Raw genomic sequence first — 27,701 nt, forward strand, 5'->3', positions numbered from 1 at the left:
TTTTGGTTTCATTGTCACGTTTATTTTCAAAGTCTGTACACATCTTTTCTTCTAATGCAGGTCAACATTAGAATGATCCCTGTCGTGAAAGCTAGTGGATGCAATTTTTTTTTTACTAATGGAAATTAAAAAAAAATAAAGTTAACCAGAAAATCCAGCGAGGAAGTTGGTGACAACGGCCTTCAATTTGGTATCTGATTCTGGTGTGATTTGACCGTCTTTAGCAATAGTTTGCAAGAGACCTTGCTGTGTGGCTTTAATGTGTTCAGAGAATTGCTGCTCAAAAACGGTGATCTTAGCAGGATCGATTTTATCAAGAAGACCTCGGACACCAGCATAGATGATGGCAACTTGCTCCTCAATAGCCATGGGACCTAAAAATTTGAAAACATTTGTTAAGTATAAAATTTAAAAATACAAACTGCAATATTTATCTCTCGAGAAGTTTTTTATGGATAAAAATAAAAATCCTGCCTATTGATGATTGATTCAGTCTATATTGGTATGACCAAACATCTGAATGAAAAAAATGGACGAAAATTAAGATTCATGAATATAAATGCACTGAAGATACTATTCAGCAAAATCCAGACATCTGAACATGCGCCAATTAACTTGTACAGAATTAAAAACGGAACAACTCCACACTGGACCCTACCAACCACCCCCTCCCTGACTTTCCTTTGCTGACAGATGCCACACTAGATGATCTGAAAATCACCCTTTCTCAGGTGCATGCTATCATAAGAAATCTTGACACTGCAAAAGCATGTAAACCTGATCTCATCCCGACTGTGCTATTAAAAAAGTGCTCTGCCGAATTAGCTCTCCAAACTTTACAACAAATGCCTTAATGAATCTTGCTTTCCTGCCTGCTGGAAAACTGCTTCTGTAGTACCAGTTTTCAAGAATTCTGGCGAAAGAACTGATCCAGTAAATTATCGCCTCATTAGCCTCCTCACACTTTTCGCCAAAATATTTGAGACCATAATTTACCAAGCTCTAGTCCATTACCTTACAGATGCAAAACTTCTGACTGACTAACAATATGGATTTAGACGAGCCCGTTCAACAGTAGACATCCTAACTAATCTCAGAAGCTATATACCAGTCACTGGACAAAGCGGGGGAGGGTAGAGCAGTAGCTTTAGATATATCTAAGGCTTTTGACAGGGTATAACATGAAGGTCTTCAAGAAAATCAGATCATATGGTATCACTGGACGAATACATAACATAATTAAATCCTTCTTAGATAAGAGAAATCTAGATTGCCCTCGGTCGTACATCTAAACAATACAATATAAATGCGGGAGTGCCTCAGGGGTCTATCCTGGGACCTCTGTTATTCCTAATATTCATAAATGACCTCCCTGACAAAATTGCCTGTGAGATGGGTATATATGCTGACGACACCACACTATAACAGACATGACAGGAAAACAAATGAACACATATCTAAAGAAATGGCAGAAGCACTAGAGGATGACCTCCAATCTGTAGTGGAATAGGGATATAAATGGATGGTCACATTCAATGCTGCCAAGACTAAACTCATTTCCTTCAATAATTTCAAGAAACCTTCTCTACCACAAATAGCAATAGCCAATGACTGTCTGAAAGTACATCTTTTAAACTCCTTGGCCTAACGCTTTCAGGAAACATGAGTTGGAACAATTACATTGAGAGTATCGCCAGGACCGCTGCAAAGAAGGTGGGTTCTCTCTACCGTGCTAGAAAGCTACTAACACCAAAAGTATCCTATACCTCTATAAGGCCACCATTCGTCCATGTATGGAGTATTGTCATATTTGGGCTGGTGCATCTGCTACTAGTCTCTCGCTCCTAGACAAGGTTCAAAAGAGAGTCGCCAATCCGATAGGTCCTGAACTGTCATATAAACTTCAGCCTCTGTCCCATCGACGAAATGTTGCATCCCTCTGCCTTTTCTATAAGTACTTTAACAGTGAATGCTCTGACGAACTGCAAGCACTTGTGCCCCCTCGACAAACAGTTAAATCCCACCCCTTCACAGTAGAGATCCCTAGATGTAAGAGAGCCTTCTACTCCAGTAGTTTCTTGACTTTGGAGTTCCCTGCCGGGTCCCTGCTTCCAACTGTACTGACATGCAACGTGAACCGACATCTTGCTTCCCAACTCCCTACACAGTACCCCTGATGCCTATGTCCCTGATAGTAGCCCTCTACAACAAAGTGGCAATATGCCTTGTTTGGAGGAGGGTAAAAAAAAAAAAAAAAAAAAAAAATGCAGTTTTTAAATAATTTGTATTTAAATCTCGCATTCTTACAATCTAGCACTTTCTTTTCAACATACAGGCAATTCATTTTATTCCTCAAAATGAAAGATTTGCATAATTCTGCACATGGTATTCTGAAAACCCTTTCAAATTAACCTATTTTAGACAAGAACCTAAAATATTAATAGGTTCATTCAAAAACAAACCTAATACAGTAAAACTGGAATGTTTGTCAGATTTATATTGGTTGATATAATTAATTGACCAACATTATAGATATTTCAAATTTCATACAACTAAGCAACAGCTGGTTTATATTTTTAAAGAAAACAATTCATGCTTTAAGAATAAACATTTGCAAATGTAACAATTCATCTATACACTCCAAGTTATGCTTATTTACACGGAAGAAAACATTAAAAATGAACTTACAATATTGTCCTTGCTTAAGCAATTCTGTGAGTCGAACACCTCGGTTGAGAAGGTTCTGGGTGGCTTGATCCAAATCAGAACCAAACTGAGCGAAAGCTGCTACCTCACGGTACTGAGCCAATTCCAATTTCATGGAACCAGCAACCTACAAGAAACAAGCATTACATTAAATATCGCAGAACAAACAAAACGCATTTTAAAATTTCAATATAACTTCCAAAGAATCTTGAGGTAAAAAGACAAAAAAAAAACCCTCAAAAAACAAAAAGAAATGAACTTACCTGTTTCATAGCCTTGGTCTGAGCAGCAGATCCGACACGGCTTACAGACAAGCCGACATTAATAGCGGGTCGGATACCTTTGTAGAACAACTCAGTTTCCAAAAAGATTTGTCCGTCAGTAATAGAAATTACATTAGTTGGAATATAAGCAGACACATCACCAGCCTGGGTTTCAATGACTGGCAGGGCAGTGAGGGAGCCACCGCCATGACTTGGGTTCATCTTAGCAGCTCTCTCCAAGAGTCGAGAATGAAGATAGAACACATCACCAGGATAAGCCTCACGACCTGGTGGACGTCGCAACAACAAGGACATCTGACGGTAGGCAACAGCCTGAGAAGAAAATAAAAATAGATTTTAAAATTAGCTTTGGAGATATCAGGAAATGTCCATGTTAACATGCAATAATGTAGAGAAAAATGTAATTGAGGGGTTTTGCATAAAAAGGCTATTTTGTTATGCAAGAGAGAAGCAGGTAGCACTATCATCATAACACGGTCAGGAAAAAAAGATATGGTGCTTCTGTAACGTGATTTTAAGCAAATGCATTTCAGGTAAAAGACACTTATGTACTTAAGTGTCATATCGAAATTGGTATAAATTCCATCTATAATATAAATCTCACCTGTCTGTTTAAATATATGTATGTTTGCCTAACACTTGACAGATTTTCATGAGATCAGTATCGTTTTAAAGCTCGCCCCCTCAGACAACAAATATTGAAAAATAGGCCAAAAATATTAATTCTCCATTCTTAACTGGGCATTTTTTTCGCCAATACTTTTGAAAGTCATCCCCTGGATTGACTAGGTGTAATTTAAACCCTCGTCACTTCCGGTTTGGCGATGGACACAACAGCAAAGACGTCACTTTTTTTCACAGTACGGGTTTGAGCCTGCTTGCCTACTACCATTTTCCTTTTGCTCAACACACACCTCTAAACACCCAGGCAACGCCGGGTATCCAGGCTAGTAAATGTATAAACCTGATCCAGTATATATGCTAGATCTATTATTTACTTTTATAAAAACAAATCAGATACTAGCGGTCCAAGTTTCTATTTTACAATGGTGAATTTTCATTGACAGCGATGGAGAACTAAAAATAGATTGCAGTTAATTCCCCTGGATTTTAAGAACCCTTCCACATTAAAACTAATTTGATAAATTTCTACTTTTAATTATTTTTCTACTCAATCATTTTTCATGTTTGGAATCTATAGTACTTTCGGCAGGACATGTAATTCCTTAGTGTTTTTACTTGCAATGCATTATATCACAGAAGCGCCAAAGATATAAAAATTTACTTTTATCACAATTACAGAATTATAGGGTAGGGTCATAAGGAGGTAGAGTCTGTCCTTCTCTAGACTGGGATTAGAACAGACTCTTGACCTTAAAATACAAAGTTACAATTAAGACCCAAACAACTAATATATATATATATATATATATATATATATATATATATATATATATATAGCCCCTTCATAAGCACAGTGATGCTCTCTAAAGGAACAACTTGGATAGGCAAATTTAAAATTCTGGAAGATGCAATAGAAACTTATTTAATTTTGAACAAAATAGCCCATCCACCTTGCAGGCCAGATGTTAAGATTTAACAGTATGAAGGTCTTAACATGTGGCCACAGAAAAATCTATAGTCGATACTTTTATTTAACTAATGTGTCCTTTGCAGAGATTTGGTTATTTATTATAAATAAAAGTAAAACCTACCTGTTTGGACAAATCATCATAGATGATAAGAGCATGGCCACCATTGTCTCTGAAGTACTCTCCCATAGCACAACCAGAATAAGGGGCAAGATACTGCAGAGGTGCAGCATCTGATGCAGTGGCACTCACCACAATGGTGTAACCAATGGCATCTGAGGAAAACAAAGAGGACTTTAAAAACAGTCAGATGTAATATAATAGTAAAGCCATATTAAGGATTGAATTCAAAATCGTCCAATAACAATCATGGATAATTTTTTAAACAAATTACAAAATATTCACTGAAAACTAGTGGATCTGAATTTCCAGAGTTTTCTTTCGATTACCAAAATCGAATCAATTTATTCTTTGTATTTTGAAATGTTAGGAAATTGACTGAACTAGTTATAAATGTTCAGCATGAAGTATACTTGTTTTAGGTATTTGTTTGACTATGAATTTTAATATATGTATATATAAAAGTGTATGTGTAGAATGGTCTACCAAACTCAATTTTTGGTCTACAGATAGAGGAATTGGACTTTTGGAACAAACTCGATTTTATTTTTAGCTGGTAAAAAAAGCTGCTAAGGGGTCAAAATTGGAACTTTGCAAGCGTATGTCGACTACAAGTGCTCCTCTACGCATGCGGAAATATATACTTATACATTAAACTGCGTTCATTTTTAACGTTTTGATATTTATCTGTCTTTAGGTCATATGGTACCGAATACAGCACCAGAGCTAATGTTCTGGTTTCAACTAACTGATAGCAACTTTTTTTTTTTTTTTTTTTAAACTTTTGAAATGACTACTATATATTGGGTACAACAATGGAGTATTGGCTCTATGATAAATACGAAATCTGTATAATTTATGTTTAAGTATTTTATGACCAGGCAACACTGAGCAGCCTGCTAGTACATTTAAGTATACATTTTATAGTTTACAATTTGATTTTTTTTTTTTTTTTTTTTTTTTACTCTAAAGATACATTACACTACATTATATGGTACTACTAATTTTAAAATTAGTCAATATTCATTTTTGTGCTTAAATAAAGGATCATTTTTAATATGCAAAAGTCTTGAGATTTCTTGCATCTTCTATCTATACTTTGTTATAATTGTTATTTACAGTTTTATGTTAATTTATTAATGAGCAATTGTTTTTAATTCAGCAATTACATAAACTGGTATCATTATCACCAGTTATACTATTACCATTTCTACCATGATTTTGTTATTTGTATATTTCCCCGTATAAGTTTATGATTTTAGATCAGCCCCGCAAAGAAGAAATAATCCCCCATAAAAAAATACTTTGCTAACCTGTTTTTAATTTCAATATCATGTGAATTAAGTAAATTATAGTTTTATTTCCACCATTCGGATTCATTATTGTACCTCCCATCCCCGTTTCATATTTTTGAATTGTTTAATTATATCCATATTATTGGAGTTGTAGATGTTCTAAGTCGGATTTGAAAACTGTTAGCATGATCTGCAAGATAAAACATTCAGTGAATGTAAACCACTGTAATACAAATTTGTACACGATGATTCGTTCCATTTTGTATTCTTCATTTGTAAAAATCTTTTCATTAGATAACATTTAATTATGCAATATAAGTAAATGGTGAAACCAGCAGTCAGTCGATTGGAAGTTTTAGCCCATCACCCAACATGCCCGCTAAGCAGAAACAACTACTGATTTGTCTAATACAATGCTATATCAGTCTAATGTCTAGAATTCGATTGACACAGACTTTAGTGTTAGATGATAATTATTTTCACAACCAGAACGTTGCAGCCCATAAAAAGCATGAAAGCCAGACTCCAGTTTCTTCTTCCTTTGAGCTCGTCAGTAGAACAACTGATGAGCACAGAAGGCATACTTGCATCTAGGTCTTTCAATCTGTGGCTTTCATAGTTTGTGTTGACTGTGACAATCAATCACATGCCCGTGGGTGCTACTTACCGGCATCTGTCAATCTCTTGACAATCTGGGCGACAGTGGACCTCTTTTGGCCAATAGCAACATAGATACAGTAGAGTTTCTTGCTCTCATCTTGACCAGTGTTGAATCGTTTCTGGTTGATGATGGTATCAATAGCAATAGCAGTTTTTCTAGAAAGGAGAGAGAAGAAAAAAAAAAATCAATTTTCATTTGTTGCTTTTAACCATATCTAAAGCAGAGAGATAATAAAAAAATTAATTACTTTATTTTTCGTTTAAGAATTTTAGACCTTTAAATACCCCCTTGTTAACAAAGATAGTGACAGAATAAGGGGCAGGAATTTAAATATTAAAAGGTCAATTCTTGCCAGACAATACACCAAACTTTTCATTTATCTGGCCCAAAACAAAATATACTTATCACTGCTTTGTACTATGCAGTGGATCCAGAAGTATGAATAAAAAAAAAAAATTCTAAATCGAGTTATGTTTAAAATTTTAGGAATAGCTTAAATTTGCTTGATAATTCCTATTAGTCAGAAAATACTTCACATGTGATAAAAAGCACTAAGAATTCTATTTGTTTTTTTAAATATTTTAATCGGAAAATAAAACGACTATTTTGGTAGGATAGGAATTTTTTTTTTTTTTTAAATAAAAATGTAAAAATCAGGTGCCAAAAGTACAAAATTGACAATCTTTCATTTTTGTTCTAACAAATTTCTGAAATTATTTGAAAAATGGATCATATACTAATATTTATATTTTTTTGAAAATTTAGGACACGGACCTTTAGATTCAATAGAATCTATTTTGTGACATTTAATCCTTTTCTCATAAAAAGAAAATTATTTAAAAAATTATCAATTAGCAACAGTTATGATTGGAATTATTCAGCCCAAGATAAAAATGGGTCCACTCATTTTCATGCATTAGTTACCATAAGTTATTTATATTCATTTTTGTCTTAGCCATTTTTCAAATTTTTATGCAAACTTGACTTTTTAAAAATTACATTTTCACCCCAAACAAGGCATATTGCCACTTTGTTGTAGGGGGCTACTATCAGGGACATAGGCATCAGGGGTACTGTGTAGGGAGTTGAGCAGCAAGATGTTGGTTCACGTTACAGTTACACTTGAACTTCTGCATGTCAGTACAGTTGGGGAAGCAGGGACCCGGCAGGGAATTCCAAAGTCTAGCTGTCCTGGGGAAAAAACTATTGGAGTAGAAGGCTCTCTTACATCTAGGGATCTCTGAAGGAGTGGGATTTAGCTGTTTGTCGGGTATTTACGTTGAGGGGGGCACAAGTGCTTGCAGTTCGTCAGAGCATTCACTGTTAAAGTACTTGTAGAAAAGGCAGAGGGATGCAACATTTCATCGATGGGACAGGGGCTGAAGTTTAGATGACAGTTCAGGACCTATCGGATTGGCGACTCTCTTTTGAACCTTATCTAGGAGCGAGAGACTAGTAGCAGATGCACCAGCCCAAATATGACAACAATACTCCATACATGGCCTTATAGAGGTATAGGATACTTTTGGGCGTTAATAGCTTTCTAGCACGGTAGAGAACCCACCTTCTTTGTAGCGCTCCTGGCGATACTCTTAATGTAATTGTTCCAACTCATGTTTCCTGAGAGTGTTAGGCCAAGGAGTTTAAAAGATGTACTTTCAGACAGTCATTGGCTATTGCTATTTGTGGTAGAGAAGGTTTCTTGTAATTATTGAAGGATGAGTTTAGTCTTGGCAGCATTGAATGTGACCATCCATTTATATCCCTATTCCACTACAGATTGGAGGTCATCCTCTAGTGTTTCTGCCATTTCTTTAGATATGTTCATTTGTTTTCCTGTTGTGTCCGTTATAGTGTGGTGTCGTCAGCATATATACCCATCTCACAGGCAATTTTGTCAGGGAGGTCATTTATGAATATTAGGAATAACAGAGGTCCCAGGATAGACCCCTGAGACACTCCCGCATTTATATTGTATTGTTTAGATGTACGACCGAGGACAACCTAGATTTCTCTTATCTAAGAAGGATTTAATTATGTTATGTATTCGTCCAGTGATACCATATGATCTGATTTTCTTGAAGACCTTCATGTTATACCCTGTCAAAAGCCTTAGATATATCTAAAGCTACTGCTCTACCCTCCCCCGCTTTGTCCAGTGACTGGTATATAGCTTCTGAGATTAGTTAGGATGTCTACTGTTGAACGGGCTCGTCTAAATCCATATTGTTAGTCAGTCAGAAGTTTTGCATCTGTAAGGTGATGGACTAGAGCTTGGTTAATTATGATCTCAAATATTTTGGCGAAAAGTGTGAGGAGGCTAATGGGGCGATAATTTACTGGGTCAGTTCTTTCGCCAGAATTCTTGAAAACTGGTACTACAGAAGCAGTTTTCCAGCAGGCAGGAAAGCAAGATTTATTAAGGCATTTGTTGTAAAGTTTGGAGAGAACTGGAGCTACTTCGGCAGAGCACGTTTTTAATAGCAGTCGGGATGAGATCAGGTTTACATGCTTTTGCAGTGTCAAGATTTATGATAGCATACACCTGAGAAGGGATTTTCAGATCGTCTAGTGTGGAGTCTGTCCACAAAGGAAAGTCAGGGAGGGGGTGGTTGGCATGTTAGCCTTCTCAGTTGCAGAGCAAACAACCTCATGATTGTTGGATAGTGGAGGAATCGTTGATTGCCCATTTACTACACTGTTGTAGCTTTTCCAGAAGTCGCAGGTTCCTAATTTCTGTGCTTCGATGCGTTTTTTAGTGGTTTCAGTAAATTCTCTCTTAGCTGTCACTATTTCTTTCTTACAGTTACTTCTGGCTTCTATATACTTCTGCCTGCTTGAACTGGACTTATGTTGGTTAAATTTGTGGTACGCATGCTGCCTTTGCGCTATTGCAGCTGCACAAGTAGAAGTAAACCATTGGGGAGAGTGGGGCTTGCTATAAAATCAGGAATAAATTTATAATAAAATTACAATCAAAATTCTCAAACTGATATAACTCTAGATAGTATATCTTTCTATCATTACGAGACGCTAGCAAGACAAACTGCAAAATGCTATCACAGATGTGTTAGAATGTAGATATTACAGTTCAATACAAAAAACTTGTTAAGATGACTAAACAAGTAAGATTTGAGTGTCAAAGACAGATAACTCTAGTGCTAAGAAGATGGGATTCTTGAAATTATTTAAAAAAAATGTGACAGCAGGTAAGCAAATGGAAATAAAGCATCATGATAAATGCCAAAGAATATAATTCAGTATGGCTTAATTCTTAGTTTAGAGGGAGCTGATTGCATCCTTTGTGCCTGCTCAATCAGAGAATTAGACCAGAGGAACTGTACTGCAAGGTTTTCAAATAGAAATGCAGACTATAGCAAGCAGTATAAGGATTTGGGTAATGAGTTTCTAATGTGTTTCTGTGGTGGTGGTGGTTTAAAAGAAGGAAAAAAAAAACAAAAAACAAAAAGATCCATATCAATAGCACATCACCACTCTTATCTGAATAACATTTTTAAAGATTTGAGATTAGATGAATTCAAAGACTTGTTTCAAAATTAGCTTGACTATCATTAGACTTTAACCCGCACTTTGTATGGAACCCTCACCATTTTGCTTAGCTGATGAGACTAAATGATGGCTATGGTTTAAGCACTTTCTTTGAAGAATCTTAAGAAAAAGTCAAAATCATTTACAGCTTTTATCAAAGAAATCATCCCAACCGATCACACTATTCATTCCCATTCTAGGATGTTTAAAAAAATTGCTTATTTTTGTGCAAGATATTTTTCAAAATAAAGTCTAGCCTGAATCAATGCCGTATAAAGAATTATTGTTTAATTATAATTACCAAGGCCCTTTAAGAATACTTAAAGATGGGCACTACCTGTGGAATAACTAAAAAGCAGTCACTAGCATTTATGCAATGTTCACAACTTCTGTTCATTTGAACATTTTGGAGTCTAATATATTCACCAGAATTCAGTATTTAATAGTTCTTAATTCCCTTCAATCCTGTGATAATTGTTTCATGACCTTGAGCTAAAAAGGTTTTGCGAATGGATCAAAAGGTGGCTTTGAGGCAGAGTTTAAATCTTATGACTGACAAGAACTGCCCCCCACCCCAACCACTGATGATTGCTTAAACATAAGACACAAGTGTCTGTAGGTATAAAGAATTGTTTAATTCACACACACACACACACACACACACACACACACACACAAAACTGCGAGCACGAAAAGTAATATGGTTAAGCTTAAACAAGGAAAAGTAAAAAAAATATAAATTTATAACTTAAAATATTGCAGCATTTAGAATTGATATGTTAAATTGAATTTTAAAATATTGTAACATTAAATTTTTTTTCAAGTTATAAATTTATTTTTTAATAGAATAACTTGTCCTTTTCTTTTCCAGTTTTAACAACTATCCTTTACTTTTCCATGTTTAAGCTTAACCATATTACTTTTCATGCTCTCATTTTCCTATTGAAATCCATGATTTTTCCAGTCCTTTTTGCCCCTAATAAACTTTACACATATGTAATAATGCATGGCACTCGTCCGTTTCAAAAAAAAAAAAAAAAAAAAAAAAAAAAAAAATCACCCAATTATCACCCTTTCATTCTATTTCACTTTTTGTTCAACGGCATATCAACCCTTTGTGCGTTATTTAATGCCGAATCCAGTTATTTTGGGAATAGTATTCGATGTTGTATCCAGTTATTTTATGAGCTTTTTATTCTTCAAGCTCCTTGTATTTTCAATCGTTAGTTCGTAGCTTTTGATTTGGTTGTTTTATAGTGGATTGTCATTTTTGTTCTCTGCCTTACAGAGTATGATTGGGTTTTTTGTAATGGGAGGGGGAAAGGGTTACAGTATTAATTAGTCCTGTATTATGAATGTAGATATATTGTTGATAGTGTTTTATATTCAAATTGTCCTCATTCTTAAGGTTTCTTGGAGATAAATAACCAAAGGATTAAATTTGGTTTGCAACAATAAAATTTCATTGTAATTTGCCTTCAATCCATGGCAATTCCATTGGAGTTTCTTGTAATTCATGAGAATTTTTTTTTTTTTGGCTTGAGGAGTAACTTCAGTTTCCATGTCTTCTAATTCCATAAATCTATTTGTAGTAGTGGCTTCTGTTTGTGGTAATTTCTTTATATTATTGTTTTTTGGTAGATGTATTTTTTGTTTGTTTTTCAGGTGTGTTTTTTTCACCACAGGGAAGACGTATTGGTGACCTGTGTGGTCTTTTAACAGATTTTGTTTTTCCTTAGTTCCGTCTTTTTCAGCATCTGCACAACGTACTGGTGATTTTTGTGGTCTTTCTTTTGATAGACTTGTTTTCTTGGATGTTCCGATTTTGGTTGAGAATTTGTTTTATTGGTAACATTAGTTGATTTAATGGGATGATTAATTTTTCACTTGTTACTTCTCTTTTCGCGACAGCAATGAATTAGTAGCAACACTAGTCGCTGAAGCGACATGGTTGCTATAGAAACTAGTCATAAAAAACGTTGCTCACTTTAAGCTCTTTTTATGATTTTGAACACCCCTAAATTCATCATAACTTGTTTTACTGAACGAAAATTGAAAATTTTTTCACAATATAGCCGAGATGGTGATCTATAAATTGTAATTGTTGAAAATTTGGTCGAAAAATAAGTGAGCAGTGAATTGCAACGTCAGAATAGATACTACACTTTACTCCTAGCTAATAAATACTTCCAATCAAGAAACTGAAAAGATATCAAGTATGTATGTTTGTATGTTTGGATCAAGGAGGTGGAAGTCATTTAATGCCTCTGTCCATTGTTTAAAGTTTTAGCTTTCAATGAAAAATGAACACTTTATAAACAGTCATTAGAGATGAAGTGCAAGGAGAAAAAGGGTACTAGAAATTTGATAGGATTTATTTTGTTTAAATATGGATTTTGACCAAGATAGCAAAATAAGCATGAACCTCCCCTTTCTGGAGAGAGAGAGAGAGGAAAAAAAAAAAGATACACACACACAAACCCTATATCAATATCTGTATGTAAGAAAAAAAAAAAAAAGGGAGGTAATTCAGTTCATTAGTAATGGATTTGAAACTGAATGAGAATTGTGCCTGATTAAACTAGGACAAATGACTAATTGAATAAAAAATAGTTGATGGCAAAAAGGAGGAAATGCATTGCGATATGAAGTCTTTTTCCAAATGTTTGACTTATTTGAAAAAGTAACATTTTTAACAAAATGGGAAGTAGCAGTAAAATATTGAACACACTTCAATAAACGCAAAAATTAAAATTTACATGTAACAAGTAATCAAATGGAGATATTTTGGAAAAAAAAAAAATGTTAAGATGTGAAAACATACCCAGTCTGCCTGTCACCAATGATCAACTCACGTTGACCTCTGCCAATGGGTACTAAACTATCCACAGCCTTGATGCCAGTTTGCATAGGTTCACGTACAGACGTCCTAGGAATAATACCAGGAGCCTTGGTGCCAACACGAGCACGAACATCGGTTTGAAGGGCACCCTAAAAAGATTCAAAGATTAATTTGAAGCCAAGAAAACTTAAAACTAGATTAAAAATGGAAACTTTCAAATATACCTTAACGATAATGATTCGAAATTAGATTCAATAAAATTGAAAGCTCCACGTCTCAAAAGAATTATACGTGGCTTAGATTTTACTTGCATAAATACATGTGACAAGACTCAAGTGTGAGAAAAGGTCAGTCTTATCTGATCTTGTTCAGAGTTTAAAAAATTAAAACAAATCTGTATGATGTATGCACCTGTGATGAAACGATTCCAAAAATCATGTAAATTGATCAAATAGTTTTTTTTTTTAAAAGAAAATCAAATTTTATTAAACGACTGCTTCGCTTTCTATTTATTAAAAAAAAAAAAAAGGTAAAACAAGGGAGATAACTCGATTCATATTTACTATGTTATGCCTCTTATGGCCATTAATCGCTTAAACATTTATTTATAAAAATAAAACTACTTGATCAATTTACACAAGTTTTGGAATATAACATTTTAGTTTTGTTGTACAGATTTTTCTATTAAAATAGGGGAAATTCTGGACAAGACCCATCTTCTCTAACTTGAACAGTTGCTTTTTATCTTCAAACCATACTCATTTAGCTCTCCACCATAATAAAAATCACTTTTTTTTTTTTATTCAATTTTCACCCCAAACAAGGCACAGTGCCACTTTGAAGCAGGGGGCTACTATTAGGGAATTAATTAGCGGGGTCATTATGAAGGGAGAAGAGTAGAAAGATGTTTGTTAACATTACACTTGAACTTCTGCATATCATTGCAGTTGGGAAAGCAGAATCTCGGAAGGGAGTTCCAAAGACCCGCAGTTCTGGGGAAGAAACTATTGGAGTAAAAGGCTTTCTTGCACCTAGGGATCTCCACTGTAAAGGGATGAGACTTAGTAGCTTGTCGGGTTTGTCGGGGGTAGTTACGTCGGGGAGGTACAAGTGTTTGCAGTTCGTCAGAGCATTCACCATTAAAGTATTTGTAGAACAGGCAGAGGGATGCAACATCTCGTCGATGGGACAGAGGTTGAAGCCCAGATGACAGTTCAGGACCCATCAGGTTTGCGACTCTTTTTTGAACCCTGTCCAGGAGCGAGAGACAAGCAGCAGATGCACCAGCCCAGATGTGACAACAGTACTCCATACATGGGCGAATGGTTGCCTTATAGAGGTATAGGATACTGGCAGGCGTAAGTAGTTTTCTAGCACGGTAGAGGGAGCCAACCTTCCTTGCAGCAGCCTTGGCAATGCTCTCAATGTATCTATTCCAGTTCATATTCCCTGTAAACGTTAGGCCGAGGAGTTTAAAAGAAGTACTTTCAGGCAATGTGTTCTTGGCCATTGCTATTGGTGGTAGAGAAGGTTTCTTGTAGTTATTGAAGGAAACAAGCTTAGTCTTAGCAGCATTGAATGAGACCAACCATTTTTGTCCCCATTCCACTACGGATTGGAGGTCATCCTCTAGTGTTTCTGCTATTTTCTTGGATATGTGTTTATTTGTTTTCCCTTCATATCTGTTATAGAGAGTGGTGTCATCGGCAAATATACCCATCTCCGAAACAATATTATCAGGGAGGTCGTTTATGAATATCAGGAACAATAGAGGTCCAAGGATAGACCCCTGAGGCACTCCCGCATTTATGTCATATTGTTTGGATGTACGTCCGTCGAGGACAACTTTGATTTTTCTATTACTTAAGAAGGATTTAATTACGTTATGAATTCTTCCAGTGATTCCATATGATCTAATTTTCCTTAGAAGACCATCGTGCCATACCCTGTCAAAAGCCTTAGATATATCAAGGGCCACCGCTCTACCCTCCCCTGTTTTATCCAATGAACGGTATATACGTTCAGAAACTACAGTTAAGATATCTGCTGTTGAACGGGCTTGCCTGAATCCATATTGTTTGTCAGTCAGGAGTTTAGCAGCTGTTAGGTGCTGGACTAGGGCTTTATTAACTAAGGACTCAAATATTTTGGCGAAAAGCGGGAGGAGGCTAATGGGGCGATAATTTAGTGGGTCAGTTCTTTCACCAGAATTCTTGAAGACTGGTACCACAGAGGCGGTTTTCCAGCAGTCGGGAAAACAAGATTCGTTAAGGCATTTATTGTAAAGTTTGGACAGAACTGGAGCAACCTCGGCAGAGCATTTTTTTAATAGCACAGCCGGGATGAGATCTGGTCCACATGCTTTAGAGGTGTCTAGGTTTTTTATAATAGCATGTACCTGAGAAGGGGTGATTTTCAAGTCGTCAAGTGTGGCGTCTGTTCGCAGAGGAAAATCAGGGAGTGAGTGGTGTACCGAGTTCAGTGTGGAGTTTGAGGCAAACTGACTGGCAAGCAGATTAGCCTTGTCAGTTGCTGTGCAAGCAACCTCATGATTGTTTGTTAGTGGGGGAATAATTGACTGTCCATTATTAACTACGCTGTTGTAGATTTTCCAAAAATCCCGGGTTCCTAATTTCTGTGCTTCGATGCGCTTTCTGGTGGTTTCAGAGTAATCTGACTTAGCTGTGTCTATCACTCTCTTACAATTATTTCTAGCTTCTATAAACTTCTGTTTATTTGAGCTGGACTTATGTCGGTTGAATCTGCGGAACGCATGCTGCCTTTGACAAATGGCAGCTGCACAAGCAGAAGTAAACCATTGGGGGGAGTGGGGCTTGCTATAGTATTTCCGTGCGGGAACATGTGCTTCAATAGCAGTTTTGAACCATTCAGTTGTCTCATTTGCACACTGTTCCGCTGGAAGAGTAAAGATATTTTGCCATGGGGCATCTCTGATGAGCTCCCTGATGGCTTCCCAATCAGCCTTTTTGTAATACCTCGTTGTTTTGAGTAGTGGGTCTTCAGTTTTAGGGCGAGAATTTAGGCTGATTTCTACCATTATCACATTATCACTTATGAATAACTTATTTTGAACCAATATGAAGTTAGACGTACAATGGAATAAAAATATTTACACTGAAGAGAATACCCAAAGTATTAATGAAACCACCCTCTTAACATTTTTTAATTGTTGCAAATAAATAGAATTTGTGGAAAATTAGATGCAGGTCATCCTAAAAGCTATATTCCATACACCTTTCAAAAATCATGTGACCTGTCACCTAAATAGAAAGGATAGGAAAATTATTAAGTTTTACGGGAATTTTTTGAATACATATACCTCCCTCTCTTCAAAAAGAGATTTTCAGGCTTTTATTTCAAATATTACCTTGCCATCAATGGGGTTACCAAGAGCATCGACAACACGACCAAGTAAAGCTTTACCAACAGGCACATCTACAATGGCTCCAGTTCTCTTCACAATGTCACCTTCCTTAATGAGTTTGTCATTACCAAATACGACAACACCCACATTGTCAGGTTCCAAGTTCAAAGCCATACCCTGAAGAGAAAAGCGAATTGTGAAAAATTTGAGATCAGTCATTGGTAAGAAAAAGACTAAGTATTTTTAGGAAAATTGATAAATTATACAGTATAGTGGTTCAAAAATTAAAGCTCAGATTTTACCTTGAGGCCACTGGAGAATTCTACCATCTCCTCAGCTTGAATGTTCTTTAAGCCATAGACACGTGCAATACCATCACCAATGGACAGTACTTTACCAGTTTCCTGAAGATCGACAGCAGAAGCCTGGTTCAAAATTCTTTCCTCGAGAATGGAAGATACTTCAGCACCTATGGAAAAATAGATTAAAGCAACCAGTTTAAAAATAGTCAACTGGGCAAGAATTAAAAAATTCTTATCAAACATGGAAACGTAGAATATTCAGTTTCCAATGACTATTTGAAAAGAGGAAAAAAAATTTCAGGTAAACATTCCAATTGTTGAAGTCTTTTTTCATTAAAATGATTTTTGTAAAAATATTTAAACTTATGATACTGAAGAATGCATATTTTAGAATGAAAATCTAATGATTTGCAAAAGTGTGTCCAGCAAAATTATTTCAAAGTTAAGAAATCTACAAAATCGTTTTCAATGTTTTGGGCATAAAAAAAAAAAAAAAAAAAAAAAAAAATTCTAAACTGTTAAAAACCAGAGTGGAAGGGATTTTTTTTTTAATGGAAGTTTTGTGGACCCACAAATAAAGTTTCTTAAAGCATAGTGCCATCGAATAAAATTTACATGAGACTATCCATCAGTCACACTTCAATTGGAAATAACATGTTAATACCTATTGTGATTTATCATACAATCATAAAAACAATTCTAATTGTACTTAATTACAATAACAATATTTACATTTCAATTTTTATTTTTGCCAATATTTTTATAATAAATTATGTTAAAACTCAATCTTTTATTTTATTTTTTTTTTTAACACTACATAGGAGTCACCACTTATGAAGGCCACTCAAGGCTAAGGGTTAAGGTGTATGGTAGTATTAACAGCATATTAATAGTGGTGGAATGGGGTAGAAATGGATTATTGGGGGGGGGGGTCAACAAAAACTTGTTTACATTGGACTACCATATTGTAGTCAACTGGAAAGCAGGCCAGCAGAACAGAGTTTTACAGGCGGACAGTTCTAGGAAAGAAGCTTTATTTGTGGAATTTGTATTTAGATTTAGGCATAGAGTGGGAGAAACTTAATAGTTATAGCCAGACAAGTTTTTTTGTGGAAATTTGCCAAGAGGGAATCTATCTATGGATTGAAGCTCAGATGAGCACTTGCCATGAAAATAACGATAGAGTAGATACAGACTCGCAACCTTTCTTTTCTGGGGAAAAAGATTACAGGAAAGAAAAAAGGGCATCACCTACGAGGTTTTGAACTTTGTCAAGACAATGGGGAAAATACAGTTCATAAATAGAAAAAAAAAAAAATTCATTCTATACAGTTTTGGTCATCTGTAGTTAAAAATACGTTGGACATCACTCCCGCCAAATGGCTTTGTAAACAAAGGAAGGCGAAAGGAGAATTTTACCCACAATGCAACTATTCAGAATAGCCACATAAAAAGATACTTTCAAATTTAATCGTTAGTATGTAAAAAAGTGCCTATTCACAAATGACTTTCGTGTTGCTTCTTCCACACCAACTCAATTAAAGCACGTTATCTGTTCCGAGGCTACACTTATATTTTTGGTTCTCAGTCAGTGGAGAAGTCTTTCATGACAGAATTCTCATTTTTGTTACTTTCTCCATGTTAAAAAACGACCCTAATGTCTAACTCTGCCCTTGTGGGGAGGCATAGTAATTAGGAACTCAACTAGATGACATTTAGAACAGTTGAATAGCAAACATCTTTGAAAATTTTTCTTTTGCCATGACTGCACATGCTTTCCAGTCATCAAAGTTATCTTCAAGAATAATGGTATACTGATATTCAACAGTATCTATGCAAATGTACCAAGGCAAGAGATAATCAGTGTATCTGGTAATAGATAAAGAAATTACTGAATTTAGTAGTACAATCAAGAACTGTGGTTTAAGCAATGGCTGTTATAAATATACATGACCCTTGCACTAACGTCACGTAACCTGATGATCTCACGGTATTAAGTCTGATGATACAACTAGAAATCCTTCAGTCATATAAAATTAGAGAAATAGAAATTTTATGAATTGTCCAAAAGTGGCACAATTTTCTCTTTATTATTTGTTTTCCATTTGAACACGTGCAATTAAGAGATTTATTGGCAGGGAAATATAGTAACAAAATATTTATTTTTAACAGCTTGTTTATTAAAAATTTAAATTAAAGTTAAAATGATATTCTTTTCCTTTAAATGATATTTATTTTTCAAATAAATCTTTAGAGTTTTTTATGATTAATTATTTCTTCTTTTAACTATTAATTTTTAACACTTCAGGGCAATATGTCTTGTTTGATGTGAACAAAAGTAAAGTTTTCTCATGCATCCCTGGTGTAAAGAAAATATTTATTTATAATATATGCTTATTAACAACTGGTCTTCTACATGAACCATACAAGTTCTTTTATTATCATGGATTTATTTAACCAAATTTTAGTGGAAAAAAAAAAAAAAAAAAAAAAATCGTGGATGTACGTGAAGAGCATATGAAAACGTAGGTGTCTTCATAAAAATAAAGCTGATGTTCAAAAAGATGAGGACTTTAGCAGTTTTCATCTAGTTTCACGTGTAGGATGTAACTGGCTCGGATTTGTTTATTATTTCGTTACTTATGCAGAAATAACATTTACAAAAATTAAGATGGGGAGAAGATTTTGTAACTATTCTGTACTTTCATCAACAAAAGACATAAAACCTGAATTTAGTTTAAAAACACTATAAAACATAGCACTGTACTTTCTTTGCATAAGCACCGTTATTTCTTTTAAAAACATGGTTTTAGTAGATAAAGTTTAGGAGCAATGTCGAAACTCATTTCATTTGGGTGTAAATAAGCTTTATTGAAAAGAAAACAGCTTACATCTATTCTTTCATTTTGCAGGAGATCTCATGCCAGGTTTTAAACCCGTTATACGATTGATTCCATCGAAAGAATTTGTCAGATCAACAGCTTGGCAAATTCTTTTAGTAGAAAGAAAAACTTGTGTAGCTCACTTGCTTTTTGACAATATTACATATATATGCATATATTTACAGAATATTGTGGTTTATAAAATTAAAACAGTATATTTCATGTGAAAAATAAATGAAATTCATTTTTATATTTATAAAAACTTCTAAAAATCCAAGGAAAGAGACTTACAAAAAGAAAAAAAAGTACAAAGATGCCCATAAATGTAATCATGTTAGTAATAGATAAAAATTCTATAAAAATCTTTTGACAGATCTTGCTTGTTAGGACTTTAGACCATGAAGTCATTTTTCAGTGCAATCGCCAGTAATGCAAAGCTATAAAAAAGAGCACTCTTTGATAGATGACAGTGTTTACAGGTTCTGACTGCACATAGCTGTCTACCCTCATGGAATAGCTGTGATACATCTAGATTATTTAATCTATAAAATAGTATTTGACTTATCAAGTCAGACTCAAACAGTATTTAAGTTGACAAATCAAATTTACTTCTGATTAGCCTATTTTCATTTGTTACCCTCCCAGCACACACAATTTAGAAAGTGATGGGCACCAGAAATCATTGAAGAATCAAGGGAACATAATTACATACTGTGCTACAATTTCAACAATTACTTTGTCAACCTAGAAATCACTTATAAATCAGCAAAGTGGATAACCGTTTAAAAATTACATAAATAATACTTGTTTATTTTAAGTTTAAAAATGCACAAAATAGAAATGAAGTTAAATTAACTAACCATATTTTCATTGTGAGAATTTGACAAGGCAGAGAAAGAGGTAATTTGTATTGAGCAAAATAAAATGGAATTTAATTTTACTGTCCTTTTAAATTTGTATTAGAGAAGCAGGTTACACATACCTCATAGCATCTTGAGAGGGGGTATATATTTTCTAAGAAAAGTAACCACTTATCTCCATACTAATAGACTCACTAACTATTCATATATTTAAAATAAATCAACTTTAAAATGGGAACACGTTCGTAAATTGTGCATAGAATTACTAAATGAGAAAAAAAAAAAAAAAAAGTACTAACCCGCGGCCAACGAAGGCGTTGTGGTGGTGAACTTCCTGGCAGCAACTGTTCCAGCTCCAAGGGCATTTGTGCAGACCTGAAAATATCAATGCATTTTCAAATATTACAATTCAATTGAATATTGGCATGCAAATTAATTTAGCCACCAGTAGAGAAAGATGTAAATGTACTTTGCATATATTTGTAATAAAAATTAAAGTTATCAGAAGAGAGAAACCGCAAAGGTTAATTCTTTTTAAACACAAGGTTATTGAACTTTGATAAAGGAGGGATAGAATTTTTTTTTTTTTTTTAACCCCACCCCCCGGGGACTTGAGTTGCAGTTTCGAAATTGAACCTAAAATGAATTGCATTCTGGAGTTTTTAAGAGATCAAGGTTCTCATGTAGCTGATGTCTCCCGATTTTACTTTCGCTTTTTCTCACTCACATATCCCTATTCCGAATTTGTAGCAGTGGGCCGACATCAGTGGACACTTTTTTTTTTTGTCAAAGGTTTAACCTATTTCAAACGGATATAAACAATTGCACAATAAAAAATTAAATTAAAACAAGTCTTTTTTTTATTTTTATTTCGAATTAAGTAAAAATTACTTTATTATGAACTTTAAAAAGCTATTTTTTTTCATAGTATTTTTGAGTTAAATTCAGTTTTTACGATATTATTAAATTGCTAGAATAACTTTAAATTTAATAATCAAGTAAAAATGCCATTTTTATTTCCGTGACCTTGACAATCATTTTCAATTTTTGTTATATTTTATTTATTAAGGTACCAGTATTAACGTTCTGTCAGAAATTTATGTAATCTCCAATGAAACTATGCCTTTTGTTCCTATTTACCTGCCTCTCCGCAAGAGCAGAGTTAGGCAAGGTCGGTTTTTAATGTGGGGAAAATCCAGCTCCCCAAAAAGAGGTACTCTGGATAGGAACAAAAATAAAAATTGTCATGAAGAACCTCTCCTTCATTGACCGAGGACAAAAAAGGCGAAATGTAGCATCAGAACAGATACTACTACTACACTGATCTTGGCCCAATTATCTTTTAAATAGCGATAATTGTTCTCATCTAGTTGATGTATCCCTGATTCTACTTTCGCTTTCCTGTTGGTGAGAAAAATAGTTCATTTCCAGGAAAAAATTTTTCCGAGCACAAATGAGATTTAAAAAAAAAAAAAAAAAAAAAAAAAAAAAAAAATTTACCACAGGGACAGTTGGCCTGAGAGTTAACGTTGTTTCAGTTCTAAGTGACAGTTTTCTAGAGGCTGAAGGTTATAATAGCAAAGTAACACTTCCACGGCCGACAGAATAAAAACAATCTACCATCAGGGGTTAAATTAAGGATTTAATTCAAGATTGTTGATAGGTTCCAAAGTTCGTTAAGATGCATTTGAAAAAGTGCGATTGCATCGGCGAGACGTTTTGGAGAAAACAGAGATGAAGATATCTGAATCAACAAACAAACCATAATACTTTCGCACAAATTTTAATTCTAACTAGAAATCAAGTGAAAAGCTCAAAAATATCGAAATCCAGGAGGTAAATAAACACTGCCCCTATTTTTGCCTCCCCCACAAGGGGAGAGAAACATCAAATTGTTTTTGAACGTGATAAAAATATAACTAAGAAAAAAAGGACACTGCATTGACAGATTTAAATCGCCTCAGTTAAAAATGATTTCTTTCACTGATGATAGACCTTAAGTATAGTACAAGACCAGATACTACACTTTTGCTCATAGCAAGTAAATAGTGGCGAACATTTTTCTCGTCATTAAAAGAAAGTGGAAAGTGACTGAAAACTTAGATTGCCAAAAGTATAGTCTTATGGTTCTTTTCACAACTCATTAAATAATTTAAAAAAATATAAAATGGTCTGGATTAAGGACAACATAGTTATGCAAGTTGACATAAGAAAAGAAGTTTTATTAGGATTAATTTTGATTTATGTAATTACACCGACATAGTTTTAAAATTTTATGTTAAGTAATGATTGTGAAATATAAAAACAAGACCAGGGTTGACCAATTCGGTTTACGTCTAATAAACTTATGTCAAACTTTAACGACTCTTAGGAAAATCCATAATAATTTGGGAAATTATATTTTAAGCATAGAATTTATGCTTATCAATTAAAATACTCAGTAAGAAAAGTTCTTTTCAGAGACAAAAAGGTGACATTCACCTGGTTAACCTTAATGAGATCAATGCAAGGGACGTAATCAAGGTGAGACAGCCCATTTTGGATTTGGTGAAGAATTTAAAGATATATTAGTTCTCCTATACAACAATAATATTGTTAACGTATCGATTTTAATTCTGCAAGCAGACTAATTTTTAGAACGATAACTTTTGATATAGTAGTCACGCAGTCAATCATTCTAGTTGCGTACGTTTTGAGTATCAAGACGATTTCTATACGATTATGTATTCAATTTGTAGTGTTAAAATACACAATTTAAGATGCTGGAAGTATAAAAAAAAGTTTTTAAGAGCGGTTTTATTGGGGGGGGGGCGGTACTTCTAATTACGGACTCTGCTCTTGGTAAATTTTTACAAGGTGCCCCAACGTATTATAAACACCCCATGTTAAGAACGGCTTTCAGAATAACCCCCACCCCCAAAGGCCGTTCTTAACATGGGTGGTTGTTGGGAGTGTTTATACTACGCTGGGGCAGATCGTAAAAAAAAAAAAAAAAAAAAAAAAAAAAAAAAAAAATACCCTGCTTTTTTTATAGATAGGATTTTAAAGTTAAATCCATTTTTTACAGTATCTATGATTTATTAAATTGTTAGGTGAAAGTACAGAATTACAAAATGCCTTCTCCATGCTAAGAATGGCTTTCTAATTATTTTAGCACGACCCCTATAAGTACTTTTTACCAAATTAAATCTATCGTTTGTGAGTTTAATATTAAAGTTAGAGAAACAGAAACACGCAGTTCATAAATATCTATATTAGATATTAAAAACAAAACAAAAAAAAAAACAAAACGATATGCTGAAAATAGGATTTGGTACCCTGACAACGTACATTTTTTCTTTTATTCAAAATCGTAAGAAAACAATGCAAGACGATCGCATATAAAAGTAATTCTAATTAGAAATTAGTTCAATGGCTTTGAAGTCACTTTCGAGTGTTACAACGTAAACAGTTTCCGGCATTTTTTTCATCCACATCGATAAAAAGGTTCACCAGGAAAATGTTATGCTGCATTTTAAAAGTTTTTGAAACCATCAGTGTGGAAATTTGCTGAATTAATTTTTTTAAATTACAAATAGTATTTTTAATCACGTCACTAATTTGTATCAATAATATTAATTTACATGTGAATAGCAAAAAAGTTACAAGGTCAATTTCAAATGGATCTTAGAATTATAGTAGAAATTAAAATAAAGAAACTTAAATTTTCTCCAAAAAAAAAAAAATAAATAAATAAAAATAAAAAAAATAAAAAACGGGTCTTTAATTAAAATAAATTAAAATCGGGCACGTTTTAAGTTACTTTGTTTCAAGACAAAGTTTTATGTACAGATATAAATTCTTAAATGATTTAATAAACGTTAATCTTTTAAGAGACTCTGAAATTAACGTAAGGGACTTAGTTTCTACGACCTTCAAATTTTGACCACAAGGTTAGGTCAGGGATAAAACGCCGACAAGCAGTCTTAGAATATCGAAATAAAGCGAAAACAAAAGATTCAATATTTTAGTAAATATTTGAATAATTTTTAATTCAATTTTTCCAAAAAAATTTGGATTAACAAAACAAATAAAAGGAGAAATCTACTGCAATGTCATGCACGCCATTACTTGGAAGTGTTGGATCGTTAAGAAATTTGAGGGTGATATTTTAATAGAAATATAAAATATCGCTCATTGAAATGAATATAATTTGAGTATTTGGATATTAATAAGAAATTATACCTTAACGGCTGCCCTTGGAATCTGCCTAACAAGACCGGCTGTAACCCGTGCGGCAAGCATCGTGATCTATAGAAGATGTTCTTTGAAAGAAGATGGCCGAACAAGGGAGTTTCAAACTAAGAATCATGGGAAATACTCTTTAACTCAAAATTGAAAAATATTTATTTTTCTCTAAATTTCAAATTAAACTCTTAAAAATAATAGTAATTTAATATTAAAGGCTGTGATGATTATTATATTAAAAAATAATTATTGTAAAATAAATGTAGGAGTTGGAAGGATCGACTTAATTCGGCTTTTCCCGTCGCCATCACATGACGGGATTTTTCGGGAACTCATCCAACTACTATTTATTAGGAAGTAAAGTCGTGTTTGGTGTTTTGAAAGTTAGCGCTGCAAACGCTCTTTCGTATCAACGATTTAAAGAAAAAGATAATCTGATTCGTTGTTATTTAAAATTGATATACAACGTTTAAAAACATTAATTGTTACTTGGAATCGTCGTAATCTTTTTACGAAAGAAAAACATTTTTCCATCGTCGTCAACAAAAACAGCAACAAGAATGTCTTTAAGTAGTAGTTTATCAAAATGGTGTTTATTCGCGCTGTGTCTATTGTTTTGGGTAAGTTATGTTTATTTTTGATTTTTATGTATAAATACTTGCATTTTCAAATGTTTTAAAGGGTTCGAAAGCCACTTCTTTGTACGATGAATTCATTCGTATTTAACTTCTGTTATTTTTATTTATTTTTATTTTATTTAATCAAATAAATTAATATACATGTGATTGTTTTTGTTAAGAACTGAGTATTTCATTGTTTGTATTAAACTTAGGAATATTTATCAAAATAGAAAAATACATATCTAGTCTATTCAGAGGGGGGGGACTCAAAACTAATTTATTAATAAGATTGTAACTATTTTATTTTGTTTCTCTGATATACCTGATTTAAATTTTTTTTTATTCATCGAATTGTTGAAAAAATACAACAGCAAAATATCAAACTATATTTCTATCGAAATATAACTACGAAATCAAATCCACCAGAATGCATTTACGTTTCTCAAACGTATTCTTTACTTTAACTTAGAGGCTTTGTTAGCTATTCAGTATTCTCCTAACAATCTAAACGAGATACCGTAAAAATTGAATTAACCATAACATCCTATCTACTACCCCCCTCCCCCCAAATAAAAAGCACGGTTTGTAAATGCAGAAGTGCTCATTTTTGTTTCAGAATTCCATTAAAAAAAATAAATGGAAATCTCTTGCAACACTGAGTAGGTACAGTTAAAACAGTACTCATGCAGAGAGTGATCCGTGCTGAAATAATAACGTTATTTAAAAGGCCATTCTTAACATGGGAAGGGTGTTTTGTACCTATTCTGTACTTTAACCTTACAATTGAATAAAAAATCATAAAACTTTAAACGTGGAAATACGATTTAAAAAAAAAATAGCGCGGATCAGTGATCCGCCGGATCACTCTCTGCATTAGCACCGTTAAAACTAACATTAAACAAACTTGTACAAAAACAAATTTTCTGTCGTTTAAATGCACCTTCAGCTTTGGTTTAATCAGCATCTTTTAATAATTTGACATTTACAGGTAATACTATTACTAATAGTAGACGCTTTTATTTATTTTTTGTTTTGTTTTCAGAAATCGTATTTTATTATTGATCTTTTTTGTCGCTGATCAAGTTTAAGATAGCTGCAATTGGAACCAAATTAAAGGTTTATGAAAATTACATGACCAAACGATATCCTAATAATTAGGTTATAATATCGTGTTGTTGATAGTTAAACTGTTATAAAAACTAGAAATAATTTGGTTAAGATAACGCTTCAGTTGTAGCCGTCTTTGAGTTGAAAAGTTCAAGAAAATCATTGTCTCTTAAAATCTTTTGTTCTTTGCCAACAATAAAAAGGTGAACAATCTTACCAAAAGCATGAGTTAATCTGAACAAGTTTAGTTGTAACTAGTTTTTAAACTATCTACTTTGTAATGTAAAGTCTAGGTGTTAAGATAGTTGACATATCTATATTTATTTATTTATTTTTTTTTTTTTTAAATGTGGTTAAAAAAAAACAACATTACTTGCTTAATTGTCGTGTCAAAAATAGTACGTAATCAAAAAATTACGAAAATTCATCGAGTAGAAAATTATTTATAATTAAAAGTAAATCTTACGGAAAATTGGGAAATTGTAATTTCTCTAGATATGAACACTTTGAAGATTGAGATTTCAGGGCATACTTATTTCCCTTTTTGCTACTTTAATGGTGACCAACATTTTAGCCTTAGCGATTTTTACTAAAAACAGTGTTTCCGTAATTTTTGGATATTAATATTTTCGACATGACAATTAAAACCACATATTTAAAAAATCGATTTGTCGACTCTATCTTAACACAAGTCTCAGAACTGAAAGAATAGCGATTTATTTCGTTACAGCTATTTGGACCCTCGATAAATTGCTCAAATATCGAAAATTAAACAATACTAGTAGAACATTACATTTTCGAACGATTTATTGGACGTGTTTCTAGTAGACCAGTATTTTTTTAAATATTCGATTTAACATTTTGTTTTCCAACTTTACAGGCTTTACACCAACACTACTGTTTAAGTAAACCCTTTCAAATAAGGGTAACCCCCCCCCCCCGCAAAACTTATTAAAGTAGGGAAGAGTAGCTTAGCTTGCCTTTGACAACGCTTCTTGCTCTATATTTTTACCCCCCCCCCCTTTCTTGTTGGCTATTCTGGAAAATGCCCAAATTCAACTCTGAGCATTCTTGGGTTCGACTTCGCAGCTCTTTTACTCTTTGCCCTCGTGCTGTCAACTGGAAAATACTTTTTATTTTTGTACAGTATTAGTACACGTCAACACTCGTTCAATGAGTTTCAGTTAACTGTATAAACTCGTAAATTGGTCACCTATTTGATCACATAATTGTAGGAGAACGAGTAACCATTTTATCTCAAATACTAAA

At 33.7% G+C, this 27,701-nt stretch overlaps 2 protein-coding genes across 2 annotated transcripts in view; one reads left to right on the forward strand and one right to left on the reverse strand.

The window, feature by feature from the left end:
* On the reverse strand, positions 1–24,856 carry LOC145276976 (ATP synthase F(1) complex subunit alpha, mitochondrial-like). Its single transcript, XM_080128539.1, has 10 exons — positions 24,703–24,856; positions 20,778–20,853; positions 16,737–16,903; positions 16,438–16,611; positions 13,032–13,198; positions 6,665–6,813; positions 4,706–4,857; positions 2,970–3,302; positions 2,689–2,833; positions 1–374 (listed from the first exon to the last, which is right to left on the reverse strand). The coding sequence occupies exons 1-10, from the start codon at positions 24,760–24,762 to the stop codon at positions 142–144; spliced, it is 1,656 nt and encodes a 551-aa protein (XP_079984665.1). The 5' UTR covers positions 24,763–24,856; the 3' UTR covers positions 1–141.
* A 153-nt stretch (positions 24,857–25,009) lies between these two features.
* LOC145276978 (tetraspanin-3-like) overlaps positions 25,010–27,701 on the forward strand; it is a 59,869-nt gene continuing 57,177 nt past the window's right edge. Inside the window, exon 1 of the mRNA XM_080128546.1 lies at positions 25,010–25,325. Coding sequence (XP_079984672.1) covers positions 25,266–25,325 — 60 coding nt within the window. The 5' untranslated portion in view covers positions 25,010–25,265. The remainder of the gene's footprint in view (positions 25,326–27,701) is intronic.

Source organism: Euprymna scolopes, chromosome 5 (assembly GCF_053919585.1).
Source record: "Euprymna scolopes isolate OS-2025 chromosome 5, ASM5391958v1, whole genome shotgun sequence".
NCBI lineage: Eukaryota > Metazoa > Mollusca > Cephalopoda > Sepiida > Sepiolidae > Euprymna > Euprymna scolopes.